We start from the raw sequence: 19,814 nt of genomic DNA, 5'->3' as shown, positions 1-19,814 counted from the left end.
CTTAAAACTTTTATTGATGAGAATACCTCCACTTGACTCAACCGGTTCCCCACCGGCTTTGATCTGATGGCAAATTCCGCGAGGGTATCTTTATACAAAGAGCGTAAAAAACTCAACAGTATCGCGTCTCTATTCCTATCTATCTAGCTAGCTATACTTCCATCCGAATATCGCCCTGTATACACCCCAATAAAAACGTAGAGTAGCACCCAGTCAGTAACCCACCTATCGCCACAAGAGATCAGTATATCGGCCCAGAACGTTAGTAGCATCGCCATCAAAAGTATCATGCACAGCATTCCATCCAATCTTCAACTGCGCAGCTTCCAGATCCCGTTTCCTCCTCTCCTCGATAGCCCTCCACGTCGCCGCATCCTCCTCGGACATACGTTCCTTAGAAGGTAAAAGCCCACACTGAATAAGCATCCGCTCCGGCGAGAAAGTCTTACGCCCCTGCTTAAACACGTACCGGGAGACAGCAGAAGCAAACACCTGTTTCTCCGGCGCCTGGTCACCTCCGGCTTTAACCCGAGCACGGTCTCCAGGAGTATTCGGCTGAAGCAAGAACTTGCGATGGGAAAATGCGCCCCTCCTGACAAAATGCGACACGATATAGATCCACTTCTCATCCCAACTCAGAACTCGTGACCAAACTTCGTATGGCTGGTAGGGCTTGATTTCTCTGCGGAAAACAATCTGCGCTCCGCTCAGGATCATGACTGCGGTTGTGGGCGTAGGCCAGAATGACAGTCGTTGGCTGAACAGTAGGAGGCTCAGGTTGCCGCGGGAGATGTCCAGGTCAGTAAAGTAGGTGGAGTTGGACTTGTGAATGTTGTAGTCGCATTCTGTGAGTGGGGATCGTGTTCGGTGGATTGCTGGGAGGAACAGGCATTCTGGACTGAGCTCCTTGTGGGTGATAGGGGTTATAAAAAGTCGGGTGACAAGAGCTCGGAGGAACCGAATCTTCAAGGGTGTTAGGTTATGTTGCATTAGTGTTTAGTGGAGTATGCTAGGTAGCACTCACAAACCACACGAAAGGGAGGTTCTTGTATGCGGCGACAAGGATGCATAGCGTAATGAGTATCCAATTGCCTAAGAAAAATGCCATGCTGTGTGATGGCCACGGCGCTGGGCTAACTTCTTGGTAAGCAAGGTACGAACAACAGGGATGTTTATAAGTAGGCCATATGAGTCCAAAGGTTGCCACTATATATTATAGAGGAAAACAATAATGTAATGTTTTGTTGGGACCCTTTTGCCGACAAGATTTGATGTACAGCTCAACGAGCCATTCGTTGGATAAGCAGCGAATGGGCCCTTTTCTTACGTTACTTAAATGGGTCAAATCAAAATTAAACCAAACTAAGGGTCTTACTAGAAAATCCAAATCAGGTGTATATGGCCGACGATAGACATAAAATTATACTGCCATCTCCGAGGTCCCGAGGTTTATTGACTCAGGCGTACGCAAACGTCCACCGACATGGCAGAGCCACATTATGCTTATTATCTCTATATCAATCGTTTCGTCTATCCTCGTATGTCCTCCTTGTGACATCATATTTCAAAGTAATCGAGCTTCATTGTATGGCCTCGCGTAGATGAGGCCTCAGGGTCTGCCAGTTAGATAGATCTCTAGGCATTCGAAATCATCTCGACTAGAAGATATGGTTTTAAGTCAATCATTTCTTCCACGATGTTCACATAATCTGCTAGGTAGTCTATATTCATTCCCATTTCATAGGAGGCAATTCAGTTGACGGCCTCTTCCACTAACCACAATCAGACTCACGCATGGAAAGGACATCCAGCAGCATAATTAGTTCCCTTCAGGCTCAGGAAGATAGCCTCCATTTCATCTTGTCCCTTTCTCTCCTGCGCTGCAGGGCCAATCGTACGCAGGTCATATCCCGACTCTTTGTAGGAACCATTGGCTGCAGGGATAGCCCCGTTCCCAAAAAGCCGTACTAGGAGAGCCTTCGGGCCCCATCTGTGCGAAAACGTAGGCTTTACATACCATGGATGCTCAATCCAGAGATTCCATGTATACAGTCCAGTTTTTGGGTCTGGGGATTCACTCAAAACCCGCACAGCCTTAGGAACCGGTCTCGGTAAGCTGAGATATCGCAGTATAAATTTGCGCATTGTCAAAATGCCTTTGGCAAATGCCGTGACAACTAAACCTGGCTTTTCGAATCTTTGTTCGAACTTAGCATAGTAGTTCTGAGAATTGGATCGGGGTCGGCCAACTCACCCCATGCTGATTCGAGAGTGCTCTTCCAATTTTGTAACGATGATGCTCTCGATCAATGGCTTCAGCGGGGCAGGCATATTACACTTGGCCAGTTCCATAAGTTGCCGGCCGATATACCGCGTTGAGTCTGTTGGCTGAGCTGCCACCTTCTCATATTCCAGAGTCCAGTCAAAAATTTCCTGGGCGAAGTGTATCCCGTCCCTCCAGCCAGTCTTATGAGAGGGGAGGAACGTGAAGGAGATTTCCATAGCATCTCCAAGAGCCTTGTGAAACACACCAATGGCACATCTCTCTACATCGGTCAGTTGGCGCCATTCATCTTTATCGACACCTCGGACAATATCCACGACAGCAGACCCAAGAGTATGCAGCATGTCTTCGTCTAGGATTTTACCCGCCTTACGATACCGCGCATGTAGGTAGTTCATCCGGGCAATCCCCATAAGGTGGGAGTCAGATCCGGGCTCTCTATCGTGGACTTCATTGAGAACCACCTCGGTATCCGCTGCTCGTTTGGATGCGTTCTTCTCATTCAACTGGCGAGTAGCGACAAATAACTTGGTCATGGTGGGAATCGATCCGGTCTTAGCCACACATCAGCTAGGGTTTCCGTAACAGTCTCGCACAGCCGGCCTACCTTTAACAGAGATAATTTCATTGCGCTGTGGAGTGTGTAGGGAAACTCCAGTTCGCGCAGCTCGCGAATAATTTCATGGGCTTCCTTCACCGTCATGCTAGACAGAGGACGTCCGCTAAGCTTCGACTCGATCTTACGGGCTCGTTTGAAACGAAGACGATTGACAAGAAGGATATACGATACCACCATTGCACCCACAACAAGAAGATGCTCGGGTGTTATTATGAGATCTGCCATATTAGCAAAGGATAGCTGTATGATTTCTGTATCAGTAACGGGGTAATTTGTGAATGGTTGGTGCTGAGCACCTCCTGACCCAAGAGCTTTATTTATCATTGTGAAATAGATATCTCTTCCATGTGGAGAGAGAAGAATTATGTTGGGCCGAGATTGGTGTTGAGATTGTAATCGTAGTTGTTGCAGGCTTAGGGCCGCCGAGATAATGTAATCCATGCCAATCGTCACTCTCGATCTACAACCAAGGATATTTCCTCTATACAACAACCGAGTACCCTCTCCCCGTGGGTACTGTTGCCCAGGCATGTGCTGTTATTCATAGCCAAGTGTATTCTGCCTTCACAGGCAATGCAAATGAGTTACTTGATCATTCGGAGAGTTTGGTACTTGCTTCAGGCTACCTAAGGATAGAAGTCAGGAATCATCTGCTGGAAAACACTTCAATCAATTCGTGTCGTATATTTTTTTTTTTTTTGCGGTAACTAATGAGTCCTATAATTTACATACATCATTGTCGTTGATTTAGCCCCATTGTCGTGTTTAATCAAATTTACAGTTGACGAAGTACATAGGGTGTTCAACTGAGAAATATATGCCTCAGAACCTATATATGTCCGAGGATAGGAAAATATCACTACTTACATGGGAGATACCCAGAGAGTATCTCAGTAGGACCTAAGTCGTCCATACTATCTATTTGAAAAATGAAAATCATCTAGGAATACAACCCCATCCTCTGGATTGGTCGATGATCACGTTGGGTTGAGGGTGGTGGTGTAACATTGTTTATTGGCCGCTTATATAACATAGAAGTAAAGAAGATTTTCAACAATTGGCCGGATGGTGTAGTTGGTTATCACGTATGCTTAACACGCATAAGGTCCTGGGATCGAGCCCCAGTCTGGTCATTTATTTTTATTTTCTTAGTGCTTTCATATACTCTACGTGTACGTACGACATACCAATCCCTACGGTAAAGTATCTTTTTTTTTTTTTGATCCTTTTTGATTTCTTCTTTTACTGCTTGTCGCCAACCTCGTTACTTTAAGGCGCTTTAGATATCTTGGAAAAATCAAGGTTAAGTTTGATTGGGCTTGATTATCTTATCTACAAGCCCTGATTATAAATGCTTATCCGGCCCCTTCCTTGCTTTACCCCAGATCAAAGCACGTATAAAATTCTCCGTTGTACGTCATCCTCATAGTGAAATGAATATTTATATGCCCGATGAGGGAGAAATTTCTTCATTTGACAACATAAGCCACGTATAGTATGGCCGCAGAGCAGCACTCAGAGGACTTGCCCTCTGAGGCAACACCCCTCCTAAACAACCCGCCGGTGGAGCTAGATGGGAATAATGTTCCGATCTCATTGAGCAGGGGAGTTACTATCGTGGTGACAATGGGGCTCCTCCTTTTTATACAGAGTATTTCGATCTAGCTACAGCACTCCGCTGCAACGGCTGAGCCTTTTATAGCTACCAACATGTCTATGATGACAACGGCGCAATCGGACATTGCAGCGGATTTGGATGCCTTTTCTGAAACGACATGGTTCAATTCAGCTTTTCTGGTATATCTTATGCCCGTCAGGATAAAACATGCGTTGTCCCCAAATTAACCTGTCTTTCCAAATAGATTGCACTGTCCAGTGTCACCCCGCTTGCGGGTCGGCTTTCCCAGATCTTTACGCCTCGTGTATACATTCTCTTCTCCTGCGCGGTTTCCGCGTTAGGGCTATTTATCACCGCTGCAGCTCGAAATTTAGCCGTTTTCCTTCTAGGACGGGCACTTACTGGATGCGGCGGCGGCGGCATAATGGTCGTAACAGTACTCCTGACCCTTGACCTGACTAGCAAAAAACGGCGGGGACTATTCCTTGGGCTGATCAATGTTGGAATGACGACTGGTATCTCTTGCGGTGCAATTCTGGCCGGGATGATAACGCCGGCTTTTGGATGGGTGCGTTATTCTAACCCTAACATTATCCCTCAAATACCAACACTAAAGGATTCCACCAGCGTGTAATCTTCTGGTTTCAAGCCCCACTCTCTTTGGCCCTGGGCCTAATTCAGTATCTCGCTACCCCCCCTAGTCCAACAGATGCCCAGCCTCTCTGGGGCCCTCTGGTGCGAAAATTGGCCCAAGTCGACTATGGAGGAGCCTTAGCCTTGGTAAGGTCATGCGACCCAAACGGTGATATTGGCCTGACACTTCTTAGACTATATCCGTCTTTCTGCTGTTATTTAGTCTCGCCTCGCCAGAAATTCAGCTCGCACCGTTGCTCTTGTGTTTCGTCACCTTTGCCGGGTTTTTGTTGATTGAATCCAAATACACGTCGGAGCCCATCATACCAGTCGAGGTACTCCGAATGCGAAGTGTATTATTGACCTGTCTCTCAGGCCTTGCTTCAATGATGGCTCGCTGGGCGGTTCTCTTTTTCACACCTGTGTATGCCATGGTCGTCCGGAACTGGTCCCCGGCCTCAGCTGGCCTGATCCTAGTGCCGACGAACGTCGGGTTCGGTCTCGGAGGGCTCCTGGTGGGCTGGCTACATATCCGCCAAGCCGGTAGTTACTATATGTGAGTGCTGGTGTCCACATTCTCCTGTTACGGATGAAGCCTGCTGACCAGCGCCATAATGTAAACAGCTCAAATATCATCGCGCTCTCAACTTTCGCATTGACAAACCTTATCCTCGTAGTTATATCAACACCTTCCTCGCCTACTGTTGCCTACCTCGCCGCAACCTTCTTCAACGGCCTTTCTGTTGGCGCTCTGATGAACTACAGCTTATCCCATTTACTGCACCTGACCAGACCAGACATACAGTATATCGTGAGTGCCCTGATCACCATGTCGAGAGGGTTTGCAGGGAGCTTTGGCTCGGCCATTGGTGGAGGATTCTTCCAACGCCAGTTGAAGATCAGCTTAGAGACTGGGTTCGCCGCACATGGTCTCCCCCAACAGGATGAGCTTATCCGCAAACTACTCGGTAGTCCCGCCCTGGTTAAGAGCCTGACCGGTATTGAAAGAGCCGTTGCAGTCCAGGGCTATGAGCAAGCCGTTAAGGCGCTTCTACTGGGCGGCTGTGTTTTGGCCCTGGCGGCAACGGCTGCCCAAGCAGGCACGGGTTGGAGACCTTATCGAGATGTTGGGAAGGGGCAGGATGACCTGGAGGAGAGTCTAGATAGAGATAGCTAGACATTACTTTCTACAAAAGTATATATCTAAATAATAAGAAAGTCGTTCTAGCACTATGGCTTTTGAAGATGGTGATTCCGTAAAGTTCCTGCCTTGGTGCCTGACAATGTCTTGGCGGCTCTGATGCGGTTGTTGGGGATCTCCAACTTTTTTTCTTCCGTCTCAACGAAACATCCCACGTCTTGTTGCGACTTGCTACAACGCGCGCTTTTATTCTACCAGCTACTCAACCTCCTATTGCATACATAATCCGCCAAGATGCCCCGTGCCGTTCGCGGTATGTGTTCTCTCCTACTCGTCCCCCCTTCCGACCGTGCTAATATCCGACAGGAGTTCTCATCGAATGCGATCCATCCGTGAAAGCCATCATCCTGAAGTATGACGAAGAAAGACATGACTACATTGTGGAGGACTTAGACGACGACCGCCACTTGGTCATTAAGGAGAGCCAACTGCAGAATCTGAAAATCCGACTGGGAAGGGTATGATTTCACGGAGAGCCTGTCTTTGTTACTTTTGCTGACGACGCGTAGGATCTCGATGAAAAGGTCATGCAGCCCGACGAGTCGGAATCTGAATAATTCGAGACGGATGATTCGATCCCCTTCTATCCCAATCGCGTACCCTGTTAGACATCGATGCGCCTAGCAGGTGTGAGGGATGTGCGAAGTGTCGTACAGGACTACTGCGAATGTACTACTTACTGTCCAACGATGAGTGGAGAAAAAGCGCCATATTCTGCCGAAATCACGAGGTGCAACATAGCTCCATTGTGTTGTTGACCAATTGCTCGTTACGGCCGGCAGGAGTTGCTCCTTGGAAAGGTCTGATCGAAGGAGGTGGCAAGATTGCCCGTTGTTTCCCATCGCATGGTGGAGGATTGACAACAGCAGGAGGAGGGTAGAGAGCTTGAGTCTCTGATCGTCCCATTGGCCTTACCTGGCACTTGCAAGAAACAATTCATGTCGGGATGATTCTACCTTGTTGGCTGGTCTGGGTTTTCCTGTTTTCCTGTTCTTTTGGAAGCGTCCAGAACTGCGTATGACGAAATTGTGAGATTTCTAGCAGTGCAAAGTACGACTCCTAGTATCTTCTAGATATCAGTTTGCGAATCGCCAGTGCTTTCCAGCCAATAGCGCGTGCAGGCGTCATATGATGGTTGGTACCCGTCTAACCGGATTGGGACTCCACCTGGGGAAGCTCCAACGGTTATCATCATCACGTGACTCATCGAAACGCCCAGAAGGCCCGCGCACCAACCAGAAGTGTTCAGTGGCAGCTCGAAGGTACACGACGCCTCAGGCACTTTCGAGGCCATCCTGGAGAGATGCTTCCTGCATGTCAGGTGCTCTGGTCCTGTCAGAGATATAAGGGCCCTCGAGCTCCTGTCAAGCTGTACATTCTCTCCAACAGAACAACAACACAAACACAAGAACACATCAGCGAACAAACATTCACCTCAATCCAACATACTTCTTTCCATCAAAACAAACGTGCTTCTGCATACTCTTCTAAACAATCTCCTTCAGAACACTGCCAAAATGTCTCTCTTCAGAACCTTGCCTACTGCCGGTGACTTCTCTCCCCTCTTCCGTCTCTTGGACGACTACGACACCCACCGCCAGGCCCGCGGCCAGGTGTCCAGCATGCGCTCCTTCGCACCTCGCTTTGATGTCCGTGAGAGCGAGGACGCCTACCACTTCGACGGCGAACTCCCTGGCATTGCCCAGAAGGACATCGACATTGAGTTCTCCGACCCTCAGACCCTCGTGATCAAGGGCCGCACTGAACGCGAGTACCAAACCCCTGAGACCGGCGAAGCCGAGTCTCAGGATGAAAGCAACAAGCAAGTTGCCAAGAGAGAGAACAAGCACCGCTTCTGGGTTAGCGAGCGCTCCGTCGGAGAATTCCACCGCACTTTCACCTTCCCGTCTCGTGTGGACCAGGAAAACGTCAAGGCCAGCCTCAAGAATGGCATCCTGTCCCTGGTCATCCCCAAGGCTACTGCTCAGGGCACTAAGAAGATTACTATCGAGTAAACAAACCAACGAAGAGACGAGTTACGATCCTGCATCTGGAGTTGAATTGTTGATCAAATCAGTTTGAATAGCGACGTCTGATCATTTTGTTTTCTTTCGGTTTTATTTGAACATCGAAAACACAAATCGAAAAACACAAAAGAAAAACAAAATAGCCTCCGTTGTTGAAGTTGAAGATGTTGAATCGTTTTCATTCCTTGACTCGCAGGCAGTGGATGATGGATTTGCTGGCAATTCTTAATTCTACCTAGTATTCTACCTAGTGTACTTAATCAATTCAATTGTCTTCTAACTCATTTCCTCCTAGTAATTATCCTCCTTTCTAGTGGAACAGTAGAAAAATATTGTAACAGCATTCTCCATGTCTATAGAGTAGATCCAAGTTCAATGCCAAGCTACTGGTCGAGTGACATCATCTGACATTGTAACACAACAACAACATTTATTCAATCCGGCGCTTTAAAGACTAAACTCTGAGACTACAACATACCTTACTTGATACTAATAACGAGGACCTGCATCGCTCCCCACCAAACCCTCAAAAATAAAATACGTACAAAGTTGAGAAATTCGTGGATATCGCTGGAAACCATATATCACTTCTCCCGAACCGAGGCACGTGAAGGTCAGCCGCGGTTATCAGATCGATCTGATCCATATTCTTCTCTCTCCATGTCTTCTACAACTGTATATATGCTACTTAAGCTACAGATCATAGTATATATATCAAGTATATAAACAACCTGTCTATATCGCATCAATCATACCCCACCCAGCCACCAGTGCAAATAAATTAACACCTACTTAACCCTCCGTATCCAACATCAACACCACCAAGAACAAAGCACCAACCAAAAAAATCTACAGCACCACCATCAAAATGGCTACCCCAAATCCGGCCCCCAAACACTTCACCCTAACCTACCCCCAAGAATACGTTGCGCACGTTGAAATCAACCGCCCCGCCAAAATGAACGCCTTCTTCGAAGAGTAAACTCAACCCCATACCCCCCAGCCCCTATCTCCATGCAACCCCTTACTAACAAGACCTCTCAACCAAAAAAAAGAATGTGGCTCGAAATGCGCACCCTCTTCGACGCCCTCTCCCACTCCCCCGATACTAGAGCTATTATCCTCAGCGGCGCTGGCCCCAGAGCCTTCACAACCGGACTAGACGTCAAGGCCGCCTCAACGGGCCTTCTAAACCCCGACAGCGACGGCCTCGATCCCGCCCGCAAAGCCGCTCACCTGCGCCGCCACATCTCCTCCTTCCAAGACTGCATCTCGGCCATCGAGCGGTGCGAGAAACCCGTCATCGTCGCCATGCATGGCTTTGCGCTGGGGTTGGCAGTTGACATCGCCACCGCGGGCGATGTCAGGCTCTGTGCGGCTGATACAAAGTTCGCGGTGAAAGAGGTGGATATTGGGTTGGCGGCGGATATTGGGACGTTAAGTCGGTTGCCGAAGGTTGTGGGGAATTTTGGGTGGGTGAAGGAGGTTGCGTTGAGTGCGAGGGTGTTTGGAGCGGAGGAGGCGCTGAGGGTTGGGTTTGTTAGTGGGGTTTTTGAGGGGAAGGAGGGGGTTTTGAAGGCTGCAGGGAGTATTGCGGGGTTGATTGCTAGTAAGAGTCCAGTCGCTGTTGGGGGGACCAAGGAGATTTTGAATTGGAGTCGGGATAGGAGTGTTGAGGATGGTAGGTTTTCTGTCTATTCTTTTGTTTTCTTGGATGGTTGTTGCGGGTTGGGGTGGAATTGCTAATGTTGGTACTATAGGACTGCGATATACGAGTGTTTGGAATAGTGCTGCACTGCAGACGACGGATGTTAGTGCGGCTTTGTTGTCGGGGATTCAGAAGAGGAAGCCTACGTTTGAGAAGTTGTGATTTGTTTATGATATGAATATACTCCGCATTGGATTGTGTTGTTTCATCTCTCGCTGATTTGTCGCTATTGCCATAGTTAGATACTGTACATACATACATACCCTCTTATTCATAAAAACTCCATACTATACTATACTGAATCGACCCAATGACCTGACAAGCCCTAAATACATACATACTTATATCGGTTCATATCGGTTCATCACACCCCGAACAACATCCACATCCCCGAACTCCAAATAGCCGTCTAACAGGTGGAAAATAGAATCCAGAGCCATGGCTGCCCAAAGCCAAGCGGGGAAACACATCCGGATGAAATGATCGATCAAGTCGCTTGAACAATTCTTCAGACCCCGATTAAGCTTCACCGGATGCCACGTTTTCCACAAATAATATATGCAGGGTGAGGACGGGAACTTCTCCCGCGTCTGTTCCCACAAATAGCACGCGGTTAATATATGCATGACAAGAGGCTAGTGATCTGCCCGGAGTACGGGCGGGGTTGACAGGTCTTCTTGCTGCGTTATGTGTTTGGGAAGGATGGTGTGAAACTCCCGTCGATCCGTGGCGGTTTATACACGGAGTTAAGACTATGTGTGTACTGTGTCTGGAAAGTATTGTACGTACGGAGGATTGGTGATCACGACTGAGATTCGTCTTGTATATTTAATTATTTTTTTTTTTTTTTTAATTCCAGTTTTCTTTGGCGCTTTGTGCGCTGCCCATGGGGATTTTCCGTTTGGGGTTGTTCCTGAGGAGGATTCCTCCGTGGGCCATTCTAGACCTAACTATGGGTATAAGTATTGTGGTGGTCGAGCGGGATGGAGTTAATTGTCTATAGATTCTTCGCTGTGCTGCTATCTTCATTACGGGATATCACTGCCTCCATCATGAAATCCGCATTCCTGCCGCTGTTCCTCCTTCCTGGCGCCTTGAGCGCAACCATCTACCTCGCTGGGGATTCGACCATGGCAAAAAATGGCGGCGGGTCAGGCACGGATGGTAAACTACTCCTCGACGAGCACCGCGCATTGAACATAAAGAGTTAACAAACGCAGGATGGGGCCAGTACCTCGACGACGTGTCCATCACTGTCTCTAATAAAGCGATCGGCGGCCGCAGCGCTCGCTCCTATACCCGCGAAGGCCGCTTCGACGCCATCGCCGCCGTCCTGAAGGAAGGTGACTACGTCGTGATCGAGTTCGGCCACAACGACGGCGGTTCGCTGAGCACCGACAACGGTCGCACCGACTGTCCGGGTACAGGCTCGGAGACGTGCGAGACCACATACAACGGTCAAGCGGAAACTGTCCTCACGTTCCCGGCATATGTGGAGAACGCCTCGAAGACCTTTGTGAGCAAAGGTGCCAAAGTCTTGGTCTCTAGCCAGACCCCGAATAATGTCTGGGAAACGGGCTCGTATGCCTACTCGCCCTCGCGCTTTGTCGAGTACGCTCGCCTGGCGGCGGAAACGGCTGGCGTGGACTATGTGGACCACGGCGCTTACGTGGCCGCCCGGTATAAGGCGTTAGGGGCGGACACGGTCAACTCCTATTACCCCAATGATCACACCCATACTAGTCCGGAGGGAGCGCAGGTGGTGGCGGATGCTTTTCTGAAAGCGGTGGTGTGCAGCGGTGTCGCACTGAAGGATGTCTTGACAAGTACTGATTTCCCGGGCGACTGTCTGTAGAGATAGCGACCACCTAATGATAGAGGTGTTTTGTGTCGAAATAGTGTATTGGCATGTAGTATGCTAGTGCACATTATGTATATAGTTCTCGATACCCACGCGTTCAAATGACAATTTGGGTCAAGACAGATCCCAGATCCGTCGGCATTATAGGTAAACCATGGCCATCATAACATCATATCGTGTAAATAGACCTGAAGCCAATGTGCAAACCAAAATCATTTCAATTCCTCCAGAGACTTTCTGACGAAGCCGCGATTCTCGACCCGCTGATAATACTGAGCCAAGTTGCGATACGCCTTCATTGAGAATGGCCCACGGGCCTCTACAATTTCTTTCAAAACTGGCCAGAGCGAACAGTCGTCCAGTCCAAAGGCGGGCCCATTCAAATAAGACTGTCCAACCAAGGCCCGCTCCCATGTATCCAACGCTCTCAAATTGTCCTCATCATCTTCCTGATTCTCTCGCCAGCTCTTCAAGAGTTCGTCAATCTCCGCAAGCCGATCACCCCCATGCAACGGTTCTACTCCCGGTCGGTTCAGCTCTGTAGAACGGCGTGCTACATGAGTCATAATATTAATGTCGCCAGCGACCTTGGTACCGTCCGTATCGACGTATAATACTGGTCCAGCATCCTTCCCGCTGTCAGGAGTTTCCAGATTATATCGAATACCGTGCTCGCTCAAACAGAGCAACACTCGCAGATTGGCCACAGCATCTGGGCCTACCACGAGCTTGTTCGTCGATGAGGTGACAAAGTTAACCCCATCGAATCCCCCGCCGTAAACAGCATCCCAGTCAAAATCAACCGCACGGTTCTCTTCGCCAAATGCCCGGATGAGTCGCTCCGTCTCCGCGGGATTACCGTGGATCACAGCATTGGCCTGGTCCTGACTTTTCGACACGGCTCCTTGGCCCCAGATCGTGTCACCGGTGGGGTTCAGGAAGGTGCCAATGTGGCGGAAGGTGAGCGATATCCGCTCACCATTATAAGCCCGCTCGTCCATGGACTTCTCGTTGTCCGCACGTTTGTCGGGACGAATGCCATGAAGCCACCGCATATTAGTCTTCTCACCCAAGATGAAAAGGGACTCGTGCGGCATCGGTACGCGTTGCGTTGCTCGACTCGACTCCCCCTCTTCACCCTCATGGGATTTGCTACGGAGGACCATCACTCGCTGGGCGCCGAGGCTGACATTACAAATCGATGACCCGCGGACAATATCGAGAGTCTTGTCCGAATGCTCGGAAATACGGTCTTGCCCGTCGCGATAGAGCTGAATGAGGACATGATTTAGAGGATGCCGCAGAATGCGTTCCACGATCATGCGCACGCGGTCCACGGTGGCCGTGAACGGCTGCAATGGAGGCGATTCATCGGCTGGATGACGATAAATGGGAATAGAGCCATCCGACAAGGCCTGTCCTTGCACGGCGACCAAACGCGGGACCTCTCCAGACATGTGGTACATCTTTTGCCAGGCGACCTCATTGCGGATCTTTTCAAAAGAATTGGACGGAAGCTCCAAATCATAGATGATGCGTGAGTCCCCTTCGCCGATGGCATCTCCTGGCTTGCGAATGTCGCGAGACGGCTTAGACTTTGTGCTCCGTCGACTCTCAACCCGCGACGTGGATTCACCTTTAGGCTCTCTCTGCGTTCGACGAGTTTTCACGCGCTGCTTTTGCGCATGCGCCGCCGCACGACTGTGGCGGGTGCGAGCTACTGACGCCAAAATATCGTCATGATCCTCCAGAGGATCTTTCCCGAGGGCCGCGCCGAGACGGGGCGGGCTCGCCTGCTGAATTGGTTCGGGTTCTTCTACTCTAGCGGGCGTGGTTAGCTTGAAGTCCAGGTCATCCATGACCCTTTCAATACCCGAGGAGGTAGCATTCCGAACGGGTCTGGGACCGCCTTTCCGTGCGATGGCATCGGTTTCCTGCCAATCGAGCTCTTCATAGAGTTCCTCCGTAGTAATACCACTGGCCCCAAAAATGTCGGCCATGCGTCGCATCGCCTCCTCGTGGCGAGGGAAGCTACGAAAACCCAAGCAATCCTCGATCAGGGTAACCGAGAACCCGTGTCGGACGGCATCGAGGGCGGTGGCATACACTGAGGCGTTACAAAGAGAGCCGCACAGGTACAGCTCTGTAACAAAGCGTGTGCGAAGATAAAGAATTAACCCTGGATCCTGTAATGCCGAGTAGTCGGTTTTGTCTATCAAAGTATCCGACTCAGCATCGATGGCGGCTAAAATAGGCGCGGGGAACTGCACGCCCGGCGTCTGCGGCCGACAGCATTTCGATGTTTCACTCGACAAAAACGCCTCCTCGTCGACCGGGGCTTGTGGCTCTACACTTCCGGGACGCGTAGATTTCTCTGAACGAGGTCTCTTATTAGCCGTGTCGGTACCTAGGATGATATACTCCTGCTCATCGGGTCCGACAGGCGGTCGACATGACTCGTATTGCGTTCGCACCCAGACCACTTCGCCGGTACCACGGAACGCACTCGCCAACTGAGGCAAGCTTTCTAAAAATTCGGCGGTGTTGGGAACATGTAGAGCTCCCGACGGGCGCACAAAATCATTTTGAAAGTCCAGGAGAAGCAGGGCTTTCCGCGTTTGGATTAAGGGTATATTACCGATTCGGGGTAAGTAAGTCATGATCAGCACATAGCGAGAAGAATGATAAAAGGGGATACTAAGGCGAAATAACGGGGAGATTAACCAGTAGGAGGAAATGTCAGGAGAAGAGTGGAACCAGCTGCAGCGGGAAAAGTTTAAGATGATGTTCCTCAATTAATGGAAGAATGAATGGAATGGAATATTATGGCACGATGTGATGCGAATGTTTTTGTGGAGAGTTGCCGCCGACACCTCAGGCAGTGCTTTCTTTGTGCCTGTTTCGGGATTAGTGCATCGTCCATCCTGATGGAGTAAATGGTGTAGTAAAGGGGAAGACGTGGGGTAAAATTGAAAGAAATGGAGATGGAGGTCAAGGTCGAGATCGGAGAATTGGATCCATGACTCACCAATTGCCCGCCAGGGTCTTTTCCATCTCCCAGACTCTCCATGATTGACAATCGGAGGGTCATTGTCACTGGTAATGAGTCTTAATATTGCGTACTGTACCAGAAAGACTTGACAAAACGGAGCCAATCAGACGCTGACATAATCCCGCCCGTGGTCTTCCCAGCCAATCATGGAGCTCCCAATCCGACATCGGCCGGGGAGTTCAGCTCCAACTCCGGATCACGTGTAGTGACTACGACCCAGCAACCACCTTATAATCCGACTCACTTCCTCCTCCCTCTCGCTCTCTTTCCTTCTTTATTTCCTCATCCAACACATTCAATTCCAATCTCCTCTCCCTTTCTATACCCTCCATCTCCTCAATTCCTCCATACACATACACAATGGCCTCTCGTGGACTTCCCCGGGCTCTCCGCCTGGCCCGTATCGCCGCCCCTCGCTCCGTCGTCTCCGCCGCCCTCCCTCGTCCCGCTCTTGCAAAGGCTGCTGCCAATGCCCTCCCCCGCGTGACTCTGTCCTCCACCCCCGTCCGTGGTGTCAAGAACATCTCCTTCGCCGGCCACGAGGAGACCGTCTACGAGCGTGAGGATTGGCCCCGTGAGAAGCTCCAGGAGTACTTCAAGAATGACACCCTGGCTCTCATCGGTTACGGTTCCCAGGGTCACGGTCAGGGCCTGAACCTCCGCGACCAGGGACTTAACGTAATCGTCGGTGTTCGTAAGGATGGTGCTTCTTGGAAGGAGGCCGTCCAGGACGGCTGGGTTCCCGGCAAGAACTTGTTCGATGTCAACACCGCCATCGAGAAGGGTTCCATCATCATGAACCTCCTCTCCGACGCCGCCCAGAGTGAGACCTGGCCCACCATCAAGCCCCTGATCACCAAGGGCAAGACCCTCTACTTCTCCCACGGTTTCTCCCCCGTTTTCAAGGATCTCACCAAGGTCGAGGTGCCCTCCGACGTCGATGTCATCCTCGTCGCCCCCAAGGGCTCCGGCCGTACTGTTCGCACCCTCTTCCGTGAGGGCCGCGGTATCAACTCCTCCATCGCCGTCTACCAAGACGTCACCGGCCAGGCCAAGGAGAAGGCCATCGCCATGGGTGTTGCCGTCGGTTCCGGTTACCTCTACGAGACCACCTTCGAGAAGGAGGTCTACTCCGACCTCTACGGTGAGCGTGGCTGCCTCATGGGTGGTATCCACGGTATGTTCCTCGCTCAGTATGAGGTCCTCCGTGAGCGTGGCCACAGCCCCTCCGAGGCTTTCAACGAGACCGTCGAGGAGGCCACCCAATCCCTCTACCCTCTGATCGGTGCCAACGGCATGGACTGGATGTACGCTGCCTGCTCCACCACCGCCCGTCGTGGCGCCATCGACTGGTCCAGCCGCTTCAAGGACAACCTCAAGCCCCTCTTCAACGAGCTCTACGACAGCGTGCGCGACGGCACCGAGACCCAGCGCTCTCTGGACTACAACTCGCAGAAGGACTACCGGGAGAAGTACGAGAAGGAGATGCAGGACATCCGTGATCTCGAGATCTGGCGCGCTGGAAAGGCCGTTCGCGCCCTTCGCCCCGAGAACCAGAAGTAAATGTAATGTACATTTGGGATTTGGGAAAAAGTTATGACTGTACCATGATGCCTTGTTATACTCCAGTTACTTAATTTTATTTCTTTTCTACCTTCTTCAAACAAACGATCATGACCAATTCAGCATATTACTGTAGTTCGCGTAGTACTTCGCGAATGACTGCTTTGCCCAAATCCAGGGAATATCCTCTAAACTCCTAAAGCTTAATCTGCACTCTCTCCTGTACAGTGCCATGACTTCTCCATTACTGTACCACCCCAACCCCAGTATCTAAAATTAAAAGAGGATAGAAACATAGTCCATGAGCTCAATCATTGAAGACTTCTCTTCCGGCCCAAAAATCGAATACACCAGAGCATCAACAGATCAGCCTTGTACCAACACTTCTCCGAAAAGCCACCAATAAACATGCGCTAGGAAGCATACCATGCCACATCAGCGTCAATAAGCCCAGCCTCTGAATAAACAGTTCCGGCACAATTCTCAGGTTCAACCTTGACGTAGAACCATCGAGTAACAGAAGTTCAATCAACAAGTCTTATGATACACCGCTGTAGCATGAAGTCCGAAGCCTTCTCTCCGCGGATCGTCAGAGATAAGCAACAGGAGAGCTTAACAGTCCTAGCATCCGCGCCACTGCGGATCGGGCACGGACTAACGGTGCAGACGGCGCGAGCCTACTTGGTATAAAGTGTAGCCTAGCAAAGGTTAGACACTGTCTACGTCCAGTTATCTTTGAGGAACGTAACTAGCTACGGATTAGCTTCTTAGTAAGCCTTGTTGTAGAAGTCCTTGCTTGCTATTGGTGATAGAGTTTGGCGGTTTATGGGTATATGGCTTGATATACCTAGGTGCGTAATGTACTAGTTGGTTATGTTGGATGCCTCCAGAAAATGGTTTAGATGTTATATACTATGTTTTCATGCGTAGATTAGTTGGATATCAGGGGTAAGTATAGGTTTCTTGGGAATATTGTCCGGCCCTCAAGAGAGAAGGACGACTAGGCAGGATACTTACGTTCAAGAACGCGATACTTGCGAGAGGGGGCTCTTAGCTAACACAGTCTGACGGCATTAGATAATGGTATAAAGGATGATCCTGGGAAGACTTGGTGAACCTCTTCTATCCACTAGACGCAGTACTGACTTCTACAAGGCCACGGCGTGATCAATAAGTCGTCAGTCTGTACAATCTAACAGCACTTCAAGACTTGATATGCCCTGAACTGGATCATCAGGTATTCTTCAGTCAAGGATTTGATTTTACGCGGAAACACCCATATAAGATAGGCCAACTAAGGCCCACTCGAGTCTCGAAGAAGCACCTGTGAGGGAAGATGGGATTGGCCACGGCGTCTAATGCTTACTTAGTGCGGGTCATGTCAGTGCGAGCTTATTCGATATGATGTTTAAAAGTTCCTTGATAATCCGAACTAACCCTATCGAGAAAATAGGACATGGATGAGACGGTTGGCTAATCGATATGCAGCTATTCGATTCTGGTAGGGCATGGTGGGACTGTCAGCGAAACAACCAAGTCCATTGTAGGAAGGGTACTTGTTCCACCTCCCCTTATGGCAATCTCCCCGAGTGACAGGATGGGAAAGCAACCCCACTATCGAACATACAACCCCCCCCCCCCCCAACCTACAAGAAAGTTCCCACAAAACCACCGGCTCCGACCATAGTGCTAATCGCCCGCCCAGACTAGCCAAGTGTCCCCTATAGGGAACGACTGGCAAGACCAATGTCTCATAAATCCTTGGATCCTCCGCTTGGCATGCAGGCCACGTGGACGAACGTACTACCCTCAACGTACAACGGGCTGACACCATGCATGCAGATGTCGCCGAGAGTAGTAAACTCCTATGCATTCTCTCCACTCCATGTCCTCCGCTGTGGTCTGGTCGACCGTCATATCGAACCGACGGATCATCGTCGCGAAAGCCACGTATAATTCGCACCAGGCTAAGTTGATACCGAAGCACATCCGCGGACCCCGACTAAATGACACTAGCCATTGCTCAAGCTCGCCGGCGCCGTCTTCCAACCATCGGTCTGGGATGAAACTCGAGGCATTTTTGAACACTTTCTCGGACTGATGGACGTGAAGGATAGCCATACCGACTGTCGTCCCTGGCGGGATTTGCTCGCCCGATATCATTGCTCCAGTTGGGGGCACAACACGTGGCAGGGAGGCGCCCATTGGGAGGTGACGAAGGGATTCCTTAATGGTTGCTGTGAGGAGCGGTAATTCTTCCAACTCCTTCAGACTAGGAGGCTGTTGGAGGTCAGGCCACACCGTGAGCAGTTCAGATTTGAGACGTGCGAGCGTGTGGGCCTGGTTGAGAAGGTTCCAGTGGCCTACGAGCAAGGTGTCCGCAACGGTGTTTCCGCCGGCAAAGATGATGGTTATACCTTCATCCAGAAGTGTGGCATAGTTTGAGATAGCCCTGCTGCGGTGAGCCTTCGCATCCAGCATCCGGTGAAAGATCGTTTGATGCGGAGCATCGTCGAGCTTTCTGGGGCTCCGTAGAACCTCTGTTAGCTCTTCTTCAATCATCGTACGCGCATTGCAGACTCGAGAAGCAACATTATTGGGGTCTGGAAGAACCCTCATGATCAGGCCCGTTGGTAACGAGTGGAGCAATTTGCGGATGAGTGGAAAGTTCTTCAGAAGAGGGATAGCACGCAAACTCGCATCCATTGCGATGATCAATGGATCCTTGAAGCCCGGTGCATCTAGAGCGTTTACGCTGTTGCCGAATGTGAAACACATGATAGTATCTAGAGTGAAGGAGCGGAAAGCATACAGCAAGTCGATTGACCTCCCCGTGCTATTGACTTTGGTTATTGCGGAGGCAAGAGTATTAGCCTGTAGAGTTAGCTTCTATGCACACCTTGTATCGGGAGGTACTACGTACATTTCGCCACACGAGGCTCTCAATGTTGGAAATGGCTTTCTTAGAAAACATTGGCTGAAGAACATCCCGCCTTTGCTTTGCTTCCTCATACTTGAGGAAGACAAACGACCCAGACTGAAGACCAGGGGTTCGGTAGAGACATTCATCTTTGTCCCATCTCTTGGTACCATTGTAAATTTCGTGGAAAGCGCATATATTCCCAAAATGGAGCTGTACATGTTAAGGCACGATAGTTAGAATATCGGTGGACTAACGAACCTCATTCGGACCAATTCGAACAATGTCCCCTGCATAATGGGTTAGAACACACCAATGCCACTATAAC

At 50.0% G+C, this 19,814-nt stretch overlaps 10 protein-coding genes and 1 non-coding gene across 11 annotated transcripts; 7 read left to right on the top strand and 4 right to left on the bottom strand.

Moving 5' to 3' along the window:
• Nucleotides 1-141: 141 nt before the first annotated feature.
• On the bottom strand, nt 142-1,108 carry BDW43DRAFT_320843 (acyl-CoA thioesterase; the record flags this gene model as incomplete). Its single annotated transcript, XM_032049183.1, has 2 exons — nt 142-963; nt 1,025-1,108. 2 exons carry the CDS (start codon nt 1,106-1,108, stop codon nt 226-228), a joined length of 822 nt encoding a protein of 273 aa, XP_031897981.1. The 3' UTR covers nt 142-225.
• Nucleotides 1,109-1,788: 680 nt separating this feature from the next.
• BDW43DRAFT_313225 (uncharacterized protein) lies at nt 1,789-3,128 on the bottom strand (the record flags this gene model as incomplete). The annotated part of the gene is made up of 3 exons (XM_032047546.1): nt 1,789-2,197; nt 2,255-2,838; nt 2,892-3,128. The coding sequence occupies 3 exons, from the start codon at nt 3,126-3,128 to the stop codon at nt 1,789-1,791; spliced, it is 1,230 nt and encodes a 409-aa protein (XP_031897980.1).
• Nucleotides 3,129-3,962: 834 nt separating this feature from the next.
• Nucleotides 3,963-4,036, top strand: BDW43DRAFT_t170. The gene has a single exon. It is a non-coding gene; the product is annotated as a tRNA-Val (tRNA).
• A 364-nt stretch (nt 4,037-4,400) lies between these two features.
• Nucleotides 4,401-6,331, top strand: BDW43DRAFT_301844 (putative MFS multidrug transporter; the record flags this gene model as incomplete). The annotated part of the gene is made up of 6 exons (XM_032045124.1): nt 4,401-4,554; nt 4,606-4,700; nt 4,766-5,089; nt 5,149-5,301; nt 5,349-5,710; nt 5,779-6,331. The coding sequence occupies 6 exons, from the start codon at nt 4,401-4,403 to the stop codon at nt 6,329-6,331; spliced, it is 1,641 nt and encodes a 546-aa protein (XP_031897979.1).
• Nucleotides 6,332-6,460: 129 nt separating this feature from the next.
• Nucleotides 6,461-6,944, top strand: tfb5 (TFIIH complex subunit TFB5). Its single transcript, XM_032038326.1, has 3 exons — nt 6,461-6,608; nt 6,662-6,813; nt 6,865-6,944. The coding sequence occupies exons 1-3, from the start codon at nt 6,590-6,592 to the stop codon at nt 6,910-6,912; spliced, it is 219 nt and encodes a 72-aa protein (XP_031897978.1). The 5' UTR covers nt 6,461-6,589; the 3' UTR covers nt 6,913-6,944.
• Nucleotides 6,945-7,761: 817 nt separating this feature from the next.
• On the top strand, nt 7,762-8,992 carry BDW43DRAFT_142068 (Hsp20/alpha crystallin family protein). Its single transcript, XM_032038327.1, has one exon. It carries the CDS (start codon nt 7,873-7,875, stop codon nt 8,368-8,370), a length of 498 nt encoding a protein of 165 aa, XP_031897977.1. The 5' UTR covers nt 7,762-7,872; the 3' UTR covers nt 8,371-8,992.
• A 258-nt stretch (nt 8,993-9,250) lies between these two features.
• BDW43DRAFT_301841 (enoyl-CoA hydratase/isomerase family protein) lies at nt 9,251-10,252 on the top strand (the record flags this gene model as incomplete). Its single annotated transcript, XM_032045123.1, has 3 exons — nt 9,251-9,360; nt 9,438-10,063; nt 10,143-10,252. The coding sequence occupies 3 exons, from the start codon at nt 9,251-9,253 to the stop codon at nt 10,250-10,252; spliced, it is 846 nt and encodes a 281-aa protein (XP_031897976.1).
• Nucleotides 10,253-11,142: 890 nt separating this feature from the next.
• Nucleotides 11,143-11,945, top strand: BDW43DRAFT_301840 (rhamnogalacturonan acetylesterase RgaE; the record flags this gene model as incomplete). Its single annotated transcript, XM_032045122.1, has 2 exons — nt 11,143-11,254; nt 11,311-11,945. The coding sequence occupies 2 exons, from the start codon at nt 11,143-11,145 to the stop codon at nt 11,943-11,945; spliced, it is 747 nt and encodes a 248-aa protein (XP_031897975.1).
• On the bottom strand, nt 11,853-14,761 carry BDW43DRAFT_141849 (isochorismatase family protein family). Its single transcript, XM_032038325.1, has one exon. It carries the CDS (start codon nt 14,609-14,611, stop codon nt 12,164-12,166), a length of 2,448 nt encoding a protein of 815 aa, XP_031897974.1. The 5' UTR covers nt 14,612-14,761; the 3' UTR covers nt 11,853-12,163.
• Nucleotides 14,762-15,363: 602 nt separating this feature from the next.
• On the top strand, nt 15,364-16,566 carry BDW43DRAFT_301838 (Ketol-acid reductoisomerase; the record flags this gene model as incomplete). Its single annotated transcript, XM_032045121.1, has 1 exon — nt 15,364-16,566. The coding sequence occupies one exon, from the start codon at nt 15,364-15,366 to the stop codon at nt 16,564-16,566; it is 1,203 nt and encodes a 400-aa protein (XP_031897973.1).
• A 1,631-nt stretch (nt 16,567-18,197) lies between these two features.
• On the bottom strand, nt 18,198-19,814 carry BDW43DRAFT_282900 (cytochrome P450). Its single transcript, XM_032042698.1, has one exon. The coding sequence runs from the start codon at nt 19,342-19,344 to the stop codon at nt 18,376-18,378; it is 969 nt and encodes a 322-aa protein (XP_031897972.1). The 5' UTR covers nt 19,345-19,814; the 3' UTR covers nt 18,198-18,375.

This window comes from Aspergillus alliaceus, assembly GCF_009176365.1.
Source record: "Aspergillus alliaceus strain CBS 536.65 unplaced genomic scaffold BDW43scaffold_36, whole genome shotgun sequence".
Taxonomy (NCBI): Eukaryota; Fungi; Ascomycota; class Eurotiomycetes; order Eurotiales; family Aspergillaceae; genus Aspergillus; species Aspergillus alliaceus.
Note: the sequence above shows the minus strand (reverse complement) of the source record. Positions and strands in the feature narration are given on the sequence as shown.

Excerpts from the sequence above, each read along its gene's own strand:
- tfb5 (XM_032038326.1), top strand. Across the intron at positions 6,814-6,864 it reads TGAAAATCCGACTGGGAAGG|GATCTCGATGAAAAGGTCAT; the intron begins GTATGATTTCAC and ends GACGACGCGTAG.
- BDW43DRAFT_142068 (XM_032038327.1), top strand. The coding sequence starts at position 7,873 with ATGTCTCTCTTCAGAACCTTGCCTACTGCCGGTGACTTCTCTCCCCTC.
- BDW43DRAFT_141849 (XM_032038325.1), bottom strand. The coding sequence starts at position 14,611 with ATGACTTACTTACCCCGAATCGGTAATATACCCTTAATCCAAACGCGG.
- BDW43DRAFT_282900 (XM_032042698.1), bottom strand. The coding sequence starts at position 19,344 with ATGTGTTTCACATTCGGCAACAGCGTAAACGCTCTAGATGCACCGGGC.